The 10,923-nt window shown below is 36.0% G+C and overlaps 1 protein-coding gene across 7 annotated transcripts in view; it reads left to right on the top strand.

The window, feature by feature from the left end:
- The window catches only part of CASK (calcium/calmodulin dependent serine protein kinase), a 188,578-nt gene that overhangs the window by 157,682 nt on the left and 19,973 nt on the right, over positions 1–10,923 (top strand). For 4 of the 7 annotated variants that reach the window (XM_066545498.1, XM_066545494.1, XM_066545493.1 and 1 more), the window contains 4 exons: positions 414–499; positions 1,534–1,602; positions 7,144–7,212; positions 8,600–8,635. In XM_066545498.1, the coding sequence (XP_066401595.1) occupies positions 414–499; positions 1,534–1,602; positions 7,144–7,212; positions 8,600–8,635 (260 nt within the window). The remainder of the gene's footprint in view (positions 1–413; positions 500–1,533; positions 1,603–7,143; positions 7,213–8,599; positions 8,636–10,923) is intronic. The other 3 variants (XM_066545497.1, XM_066545496.1, XM_066545495.1) reach the window with 1 other exon arrangement.

Genomic DNA, 10,923 nt, shown 5'->3' with positions numbered 1-10,923 from the left:
TATTCACTTCTGTCAGAGTGACAGAAATGGGAAACGATGCAGAAAAGGGGATTTTATTTGATACAGGGATGTTACTGAATCTGATTCTCAGTCTAATATGTAATTCCATCAGTTTTATGTTTTGAATAGTATTAGAGAATCTTTATGCTATTCCAGGCCGAATGGTGGTTTTGATTCAATAACAAAAACATGTTTTTCCTGTTTACTGAGGAGATGCCTGGGCATCTCTTGCTGTGTATTCACTGCACTCTGAAAGACAGATTTGTAGCTAATACAAAGTCCTTTTCTGAATCTAGCAAAAAAATTATTTTAATGTTGTTTTCTGTTTATGCCTTTCTATGAATAATAGTGCTGTGTTGTGATTATTTCAATTTGTAGAAACTGAGGTGATTGTGTGTTTGTTAACTCTGCAGGTACGCTACATGTAGGAGATGAAATCAGAGAAATAAATGGAATCAGTGTGGCAAATCAAACTGTAGAGCAACTACAAAAAATGCTTGTAAGTGCCTGAAGTCTTCTTCATATCCTCTATAAAAATGCCTGTCTTATTTGGTCAAAACTTTTGTTTAATTGGGTTCTAACTTCCCCTTTTTGTAGTGTTCTTGATAGGCTACATGTCCATGCAGCAAAAAGTTCTTTCAGTTTATTACAGTTGAGCTCACAGTTAAAAATGTAAAAAACATTACTTTGAGCTCAGACAGTCTGTCTTTTTCCAGGAAAACTCCACCTTTGTCCTTGCTAGTAGAGTCTGTTTGATATTTCCATAACAATTGTTAATTTTTCTGCGTGCAACACTAACCTTGACATCTTGGATGGTATCACTAATCCTAGACAGGCTTCAAGGGAAATAGAATGTTTTTGGGGTCACAGTAAGCCAGCCAAAGAGAGAAAGGGGAGAAACTCTGAGATCTCTTGAAGTGATCTCTGATTCTGTCCAGATCAAGTCCTGCAGTTGTCAGCCACGTGGTATTCACAAGTATTCAGAGTGCCATTTAAGAAAATATGTTGTCACAATGTGCTGCTATTCTGGAGTTACTACTTGTTATAAATATTCTTATACAATACTAAATGCAAAGTAGCAGACCCCATATCCTGTTTTGATGAAAGACTGTTTTTGAAATTCCTACCTTCAGGAAAATGCAGCTTTCCAGAAACTGAATACAGTTTTGCTATTTAACATGTATTGTGAAAGGGAAGAAAATGCCACTTTGGTAGAAATGACTGTAGATGACAAGAATGTAGCTACAAAGAAAAGGTTAACATGGAAGAAACCTACACATCTCTGAATCTCTTACATAAAAATACAATTCTGGATTCTAGGCATTCAAAACCTAGTCAGGTGAACAAACTGGTAATGCACATTCATCCTTTAGATTAATGAGGACAATATGAATGTTTGTTTATAGGTGATATCACAACTCACCCATAGCATTTTAGCTTTTCATACTTGGACTATGATGTTTTCCTTTCTAGCATTAACAATTTGGAGATTTTCTCTTCAGTGTTAGTCTCAAAATGCCTCCTTTTTCACAGAGGGAAATGCGTGGAAGTATTACCTTCAAGATTGTGCCAAGTTATCGCACGCAGTCTTCATCCTGTGAGGTAATGAATTTCATGAGCCATCCCCTTTCTTCCTCAGTCCTGTAACTAACTGCCTGCTGATGGCTGAATGTTCCTGCTTTCTGGGAAATTGTTTCTGCCTGTCCTGTTAGATCGCACACCAATTTTACAACAAAGATAACGGAACACGAGTAGGTCCCACCTACCTACTCAGCCCTGCCTTCATATTCATCTCATCAGCACCTTAACTAACTCTTTACAGCCTATTAAAGAAAAAAAATAGGAAAGGGGATCCTCAACTTATGCATTTAGGAAGCCCCTTAAAAATATGACCGTTTAAACTCATACTTCAGTAAGTCTATTAAAGTTCCTAAGCTGAGGAACGATCCTCCTCTTTTTTAGGCTTTAAACATTATATTACTGCTTTGGGCTGTTAAGGGTTAATTGAAAAACCTGTTTCTGTATAACCCTGTTGAGGTAAATTTGTGATGGTCGTGTGTAACAGTTACATGTGGCTTAATATTATGTTTCCATGGAAAAATGGTCTTTGTCACTACAGAAGAAAAACAGATTCCGAGTTGTTGCTGAACTAGAAACTTGGTATTACAGCTTTTGCACAGCAACGTTTAATTCCCTTGTGCTCACAAAGTTAGAGTCCAGATTGCAACTGAAGGGGATTAAATTGTATGAAATGGCTACTTGAGAGCCCCTGTTCAGTGTGAGCACACAGATGGCATTTGCAGCATGGGGACGGTGCCAATCTCGGAGCCACGCGCTTTACTGCGCAAACAGCTCCCGAATTAGAACTCTCCAAGTGAAATCACAACCCCTGCTGAAGTCAAGCACCTTATCTTAATTAGAGCTGTGATTTCACCCTAATTGTTCTTATGGCCCAGCAGATGCTAGAATACACAGAAACTGCTATTGTGGTTGTCAGAACAATCTGTTCTGCAAGGAAAAAAATCGCTGCTTTTTGGTTACCTTCGGTTCTTCTAGTAGAATTCAAGAAAAACTAAAAGGTTTTAGAGGTAAAAGGTTTGACAGATTTTCACCTCTGAGGCCAATTTCCTTAAAATAAATATGAAACCAAAAGTTTTTAATGAAATGCAAAGGCTTTTAAAAAAATGCAGCATGCTGACAAATTCATGTATTGACTTCTGTGCTGCAAAGAGGAGTAATACTAAAAGATACCTTACTTCCCAATATTGAAATACAGAAACTGGTGAAACTGCAGACTTGCTGAGAAGATGATTATTTTGGAAGACTCAGCATACAACTTTAAATTAATACTATTAGTTGTCATTTTAGTAATAGCAGATAATATCTTTTCTTTAGTTTTGTGTCTTTAGGCTTTTCATGACTGTTATTTCACAGAAGAATGGAAAATATACTCTCACCTTTCTTTGGAAGAAAATGGCTAAACTAGAAATGTGTGATCAAAGAGAAAAAGAAATCATGTCTAATTATCCCACTTTGTAGCATTTAGCATTCATTAAGTCAGAGAGGGATGAGTCTTTTCCACTTGCTCAGCCACACTGAGGCTTTGGCTTGGTTTTCATCAGTTACAGGTGTACACAAAAACCCCAGTGTTCTTAAATCATCCTCTTAAGGCATCACTAGTCCTTTGGCACACAGAGAATTTCTTTCACAGAATTTTTCAGGAAGATGATTCAGAAAATGAATCAAATCCTTAACTATTGAAAAAGGCTAAAATTGAACATTACTAACACAGAAATCTTGCTTCTCATGCCCGCCAGCAGGATAAATAGAGAGATACTGGGTCTTCACTAATATAATCTTCCTAGTTAAGGTATTTTCTGGCAACATTTCAGTCTATATTTGGTTTCCCCCCTCCTTCAGTCATGGACTGGTGCTCATGTAGTGTAGTTTTATGAGAAGAGGAATATAAAACAGAATTGAGGACTGGGGGCTTTGAGGCTCCTACCAGGATCACATCATTGAATTGCAAAACATCTTGTTAATCTTGAATAAGAAAAAACTGCATATTAATAGAATCAGAGATGATGTGTCTTTTATTTACAATCCTAGGCCTTCAAAAGGTGAGGGGGGCATGGAATGTTTCTTTTTTAATAACTGGGATTCGAATTTCACTTGCCATATTTGTCTTCTTTTGTAGTCATTTAAAATAAGTGCTATTTTCTAAACATTGAGCCATTTCTGCATATATATATATAGGGACGTCTTTTTCCTACACTATGTAATTCAGGGTCACTAGGCAGTTTGCAAAATCTCAGCTGAATAATTTCAGATTTTTTAGGCATTTGTGGCTTTTCCTGCACTCATGCCTTCCATTCAGTTACCAGACCTTCTATTTCATGGAGCAGACCTTGCTTGAAGACATAATAATTTTGAATTCCCTTGTGTTAAAATTGGATCAGCTGATGTGGTGTGAGGTGACCTGTTTAGTCACTGGCATGGCAAATGACCTGAGTTAACACACACAAACTTAGATAGCAAGGGGCCAGGGTGTTGTTTTCTTCATCAGATACCAGGAAAATTGCAGATTTACATAACCATGAACTTAAGTAACTATTGCAACACATCCTTCTTATGGCTGATGGCTGTGTACACTATTTATGTGTTTCAGTTTTATCCCAATGATTAAGCATTTTGTTTTGGCTGCATTTGCATTTTTTGCATTTGTTTTGGCTGCATTTGCATACTGACACAACACCCAGAGTAACTTTTTATAGTGTCAGATATGTGACAATGGTAAGAGAAGTACTTTATCTTTCTCTTCTTTTTTCTTTAAACAACAAAAAAAATCCTTATAAACATTCTTTATGTTTCAGATTGCCTTTGTGAAACTCTTAAGTTGTTTTATTAAGAAGAAAAGCCTTTATACATGGGAGTTTTTAAAAGCCTGGTGATAATCACCTCAGATTTTTTCTTTTATCTTCCATGGTTTCCATTAGTGCTCAAGCATCAGGAGTTTTTATTGTCTTAAACCTTTTTTAAATTTGTATTAAAGATACTGACAGATGTGTTCCTTGAGCAAGACAGAAATGTAAAACTATTTCCAGAATTTTGGAAATTCTGTCTGTTTTTATTGGAGGTTTTGGTTTTGTTGGTTTTCTTGTTTGAGTTTCTTTTTTTGTATCTGGCAACAATATCATTGCTCTACCTGTTTTTGTCAGTATCTAATTTGATCAGGTCATATTTATTAGACATCATTTAGTTCTTCTCTATAGGTTTGCATCTCAAATACATTAGTTTATCATTCAGAAACCACACCTAAAGATGGGGAATCAACAGGAAACTGGGTTTGAATCAACAGGAAACTGGATTTGCCATCATTTGGAAATAATTGTGGTTGTTTCCTCTAAGGCTCTGGCTCTGTGGCTCTTCAGCTGAAAAGTGATGACCCCAAAGGTTTCTGTGTTTTTTGTCTTGGGGCTGGAGAAGGCTGGGAAGTCCAGACAGTTGAGTTTACTAAAATATAATTATAATAACCTTTCTACATCATCCAGAATCACTGGATCCTCCAAGTGTTTTTCTGCCCCTATTCCCAGCAAAAGAAGGGCTTCTGCTGATTTACTGGAGAAACAAACTCACAACCCAAACTGAATTTTTCCAGGCCAGTCCTAGGCAGTCTTGTTATTCTACAAGGATCTCTGTGCTTATTGATTTGTCTCATTAGATTGTCCAAAATACAGTTTTTCTCCTAACTTTACAGTCTGGTATTTTTTGAAAGAAAGAAAATTGTCCCTAAAAAATAAAGAATCTAAATGCCTTTGAAATTCTGACAGAGCAGCCTAATTATGTAAAAGTCATACATAAAAAAATGTCTCTTGACTAACTTGTTAGATTATTTCTGACAGCACTGAAATCACCAGTAGCACTGAAAATGTATATTTTCCTCAGTGTGTTATGATGAACATTTGCTTTGAATAATATGCTGTCTTGTGTTGGGAATTGTTGGAGGAATACAAATCAAAACATTCTCAAACCAAGAAAATTTCCTTCAAAGGCAGAATCTTTCAAGACAGTCCAGAAATAGTGGCATTCTCTAAACTTGTTTTTCTCCACATGATTTGGGTGCTTGCATCAGTTTCCAAAGTTTTCCCTTGCTTCCTTGCTAAACCATCACTGAAAACAGATCATAAGAAACCATATTAAAAAAAAAGTTAAAATTTATTTTCACCTCTTGAAAGTGAGAAAATAGCAGAGACAGAATTGCAGAGCAAGCATATAATCTCTTTATAAAGCAAGGAAGTTACTGCCTTTTTGAAAAAAGTTCTTACGGTTATAATTCGATAAAGATGATGCTGATAATCCGTACAAAAAAGAAAAAAAAAAGGAATACTGATTCCTTTAGGCTTTTCTCTCTTTTTTTTTGTATTTTTAAAATTTTTTTCAGTAATGAATGGTTTATTTGCTCTCATTTGAATATTTTAAACTTGTGCTGGAGTGATTTTGTAATTAGAATTCGAGCTGATTTCCCCCAGTCTGTTACAAATTGCAAATACTTATGGGAGGCAAGTTTTGTTCTTATGCATGTGGCATTAATCCCAGATTAGTGTTGCATGAACAGTTTAGCTCCAGGTTTTTAATTATTCACAAAATAATGGTATTGATAAAATATGACAGGGTTAACTTTGTTTGTTTAGGAAACTGTTTTAGCCCTTTTTCTCTGCTGTCCTTGATGTTATACAAAATAACCAGACATTCCTAAGCTGACCTCTGACATGGAATATTATATTCCAGAATTCCTGTGAGAGTAAAGGGATTTTTTTTAACAGTATATGAGTGGATTATTTTATTTTCAGAAGACATGGCTCAATTATCTGACTTCATGGAATTAAGCATTATTCAGTCAAAATGGCATGTGAAAAAGATGGCTCTGAAAAACCCACCAGAAATTCCTGTTATCCTTCTTTTAGAATTTCCCAGTGTGCTCCCTGTGTCTGCTGTCTCTGCACTGAAGTGTAGGGCCACACTGGTAGTCTGGATCAAGGGAATTGGCTTTTTTAAAGTGCTGTATTTTGGCAAGGTTTGATACTTTCAAGTCCATAAGAATGTTGGAGGAAAACCCTCATTGTGCTGTAAAATGGATGAGAAGGGAGGAGAGAGAATCCAGCTTTCTCCTCAGTGTCTGTGAGGCACTGCAGGGAGATGCATCTTGCTGAGTAGAGACTGACAACCACCACAAAGCTGAAAAAATATTCAGAAACATCTTTAAAACAGGATATGGGCCTCATTCTATTCCAAGTACTGTTCAGGGTATAACTTCCAGGTGCTTTAACCAGGACTGGTGTGTGACTGAGGGCTGGTAGCATTGTCCACCACATGAGATCTCTGAAGTCCCAGTTATTTATTAAAAAGCTGAAGGCAACATAGAAATACCAGATTTATTATTACCTCAGATAAATCAAAATGTCAAACCTGAATCCTAAGCTGTGGAAAAGCTTTTCAGCTTTACAGAGTTTGTAGTGTGGAAGCTTTCACAAATGAAGCAGCTAAGCAAATGGTTATAAGGCTGTGGATGTAACTGTTCTTTGAAATATTTCTGTGTTCCTGTGATAGTGTTGTGTTGTTAATGAACCTTGTGTCTTATTTCAGAGAGATTCCCCCTCTACATCCAGACAGTCCCCCGCTAATGGTCATAGCAGCACTAACAATTCTGTTTCGGTAAGATTTCCAGTTCCACACAGAGAAAGTGTGAAAGTTTTGTTGGTGCTCATCTGCCATTACTGTTATACTTATCGTGTGGTCAGTGGAAAATTTTGTCCTGCTGAGAGAACCCAGGTTATCACATATGTAACTCCCCATTTTCTTTCCTTTTTTTTTTTTTTAAAGGGCTTTTTCCAACATGTTCTTCTCATTAAAAGCCATACAGTGAATTAAATGTTAATAACTGTACTGTGACACTTCAGTCATCCTTAAATCATTGTCAGCACTTTCCTCAAAACTGAGCAGAGGTTTAAAGTGGAAGCTTTTATTTCCATCCTGAACTTTGGAAGCAGAGTTAGAAGGAAGAGAGTAACTGTGCAGTTGGTATCCCAAGACATTTTAGATCCTTTTTTTTTTTAAGTTTTGTGTTTGAGAGCCCTCTGGAACGTGTACTGGTTTCCGCTATCTGAGTTAAGGAATTGGTGTGCTCTCTGCTGTCGTGGTACGTGCACATACTGTGTGAAACATGAGCCTTGCCTGGATATGGAAAGCAAAAGGAAGTGGCTTTAAACTGCACTACAAACCAAGCTATTACCATCACATCTTTAACACAAAGTACTTCTGTTTTGTATGTATTCAGGTAGAAAGGTGCTGTCGATCTCCTGTTCTTCCTAAAGTACATTGGTGTTAAAATTCGTCTTGTTTCTCATTTGTTGTTGTTTGGACCAATGTAGTAACTGCACACAAGTTTCTTCAGTGAGTGCTGTCAACATCATGAGTTCATGGGACCAGCTAAAAACAAACCAAAAAAAAAAACCCAAAACCAAGTAACTATTTCTTTAACTATTGATAAAAATTGCAACTTAGACATAATTTGCCACAAGGTAAAGTGCTTATTAATTAGTAGAGTGAAAAATAATTTTGTGAAATAAAAATTTAGGACATTTTTGTGAATTAAATTAAATTTATAACATGAAATTAGTTATAATCTTAATTCTCAGCACAGCTGATCACATTATACATTTTTAATCATAGGTTTTTTAACATTTATAATAGCCTCTCTCTTTTAAAAACAAAACTTGATACTTAAATGGAAAAGGCATTCACATAAAGAGCCTCTTTCACTTGGTGGTGCTTTTGTGTTGAAGATGCTGAATTATTTATTAAAAAGCACATTCTCTATCTGCTTAAACTTTTTACCTGCTTTCTTCAGCTTGCTGCTAAACAGCCTGGGTTTGATTTTTCTTTAAGAAAAAAGTTATTTCTAAACATGGGTCAATGCTTTATACTTTTGTCTAACTTAACCATTTTACTGTAATGTAGTATGAATCACTAACAAACAGTGTTATGTACCCTTAAAAAGTAAAATGAAAATTTCTTCTCCTGGGTTGACTTTATTCTGCAGGACTTGCCATCGACAACACAACCAAAAGGACGACAGGTGAATAGATATCCTCCATGGGAATATTTGTAAACTTAGCTGCTAGTAAACATCCCTGCTTACCTTTTCCTCACTCATACTCTGTATGTGCTGGACTAAAACATTTAAGCTTGAAAAATTTGTTCCATTTTTTTCATTTTTCTTTTAACTCATTTGTTTGTAGCTAATTCAAAATACTTTTTTTTTTCATGTGTCCACATGTGTGAGAGCTACAAATTCACTGAGAATTTAACTGGAGATGTTGATTTAGTTCAGAATGCATTAATAGACTTCCTGTTGTGCAGTGACCTGTTCAGGTTTTAATCTTAGAGGAAAGCTGAAATTTCTATTTTAGCTGGAATGGAGACAAGTAGGGCAGGTGTCTAAAACTCTAAAATATTGTGCTGACAGAGATTGTAAAGCTTGAGTTTATCTGAAACTAATTATTAACATTAGCAAAGTTTTTCAAAGAAAAATATTAAGGATAGTTTCTGTTAGGGCTTGATAAATCTGAAGATGGTCTCTTAAAATTTCAGTCCTTAGTCCCATTTTCAGTAACCTCCATTAACTTTTTTACCTTGACCTGGTGGTTGTGCAAATCAGCAGAGACCAAGGAATGATCTTCCCTCTCCAGAAAATTCCAAGAAAGCATGTGGGGCTCGTCAGAAGATTCCCTGTCTTTCTTTTTGCAATTTTGAGAATTTTTGTTCTTTTTCTGCAGCCTCCAAATGAGCACATACCATGAAGTGATTTGTGATTCATCTCCAGTAACTGCTCCAGTTATTTATAGTCTTTCCAGAATCTACCTCTGAATTTTTAACTGTGTACTCAGCCTCCTTCTCTACCAGGACTTTTTATAATAGCTCTTGCAATTCCATTCAAGAAGTCAATCAGCTACATTAACTCTTGTCTCTGAGAATTTTTTTATATTGCTGTCTGGTTGAGTTGGCTGGAACTTCTGTTACAAGAATGGTTTGCTCTTACTTCACTTGCCATTTTTAAAGCTCTCTATGGTTCTTTCAACTTTCCATTTTCTTCTGAAGCTGCCTGAATGTAAACCTGGAGAGACTCCATGCAATACCTTCCAGGCATTTATATTAGGTTTTCATTTGCTCCTCATGGTTTTTTTTTTTTCCCAGAAGAAAAAACTTTGTTCAAGACAATATCAAAATAATGGTGTTTTTCTTACTCACACCATTTATAATTACATTATTTTTTCAATTTTTACCTGATTTTTCCCATTGAACCAGCATATTTTTCTTGTCATCCTTGAAACCAGTGAGGGCTTGGCTAATGGATATATTTTTATGTGTCAGGAAGTCTGTAATGTTCCATGAGCTGCCAGTATATGGTGGATAATGGCTCAAACTGGAGCAGGGACTTGAAAAGCAGGGAAGTTTCTAGATAGTAAAAATACTGCTGATGTTTTTAGACCTGTATGAATAAGCTTCAGGCAAAATAAGGGATTGGCTCAATATTGATTACTTCATGAAAAACAAATTACTAAGTAAACATAATTGGTTTTGAAATATCCTATTTCTCAAGTAATTAAATAAGTTGGGTCGCTTTTTTTAAACTCAATGCACAACAGAGCAAGGGTCAGATTTAATGTATTAAAAATTGAGTTCTGTATTGGTCTTGTCATCTGATGCTCTCACTGCAAACCAATAAAAATACATCAGATACAAGAGAAAAGTGATTAGCCATTTTAAGTTAATTTATTCAGTGTTGAGGTGCAGATTGGATTACTTTTTTAAGTGCCATGAATAGTGCTAACACTACACAAGTTACAGCTATTACTGGAGCAGAGTTTGAGCAGAGTTGAAAAGTGATTGTTACCGTTTCTAAGAATATTACTTTGCAATGTAATTGTTGGGGATTTTTAAAGCCTAGTCCATTTTTAGTAAGAAAATCAGCAGTAAATGTACACAAGGCTGGCTGAGACGCTGCAGGGTGATGTTGGAAGTTCATTAACTGAACTTAGAAATTATCCATCTAGGGCATGGCACCTAATTTTGGTTTTGAGTTCCTTGGGTGCATCAGGGCTCCAATTAGCAAGCAAAACTGGGTATCACTTTTATTTTTATTTTCTAGAGTTGAGACCTCAGTAACACACAAGGAAAGGATTGGTATCATCTTTTAAATTGTGAAGTCAGAGTCTGGATTCTTTCTGTTCATGTTCTTTAGAGAACAGCTTGCTCAAATCATGAGTTCTATTTACATAGGAGCAGACTTTTACTGAAAAACCCATACAGAGAATTCCCACATTCCTCCTGAGTAACTCTGTGGTAGGAGCAATACAGGACTTC

The sequence above is a fragment of the Molothrus aeneus genome, chromosome 2 (assembly GCF_037042795.1).
Source record: "Molothrus aeneus isolate 106 chromosome 2, BPBGC_Maene_1.0, whole genome shotgun sequence".
NCBI classification, from domain to species: domain Eukaryota; kingdom Metazoa; phylum Chordata; class Aves; order Passeriformes; family Icteridae; genus Molothrus; species Molothrus aeneus.
The sequence above is the reverse complement of the archived record's forward strand: the minus strand, read 5'-3'. Positions and strand labels throughout refer to the sequence as shown.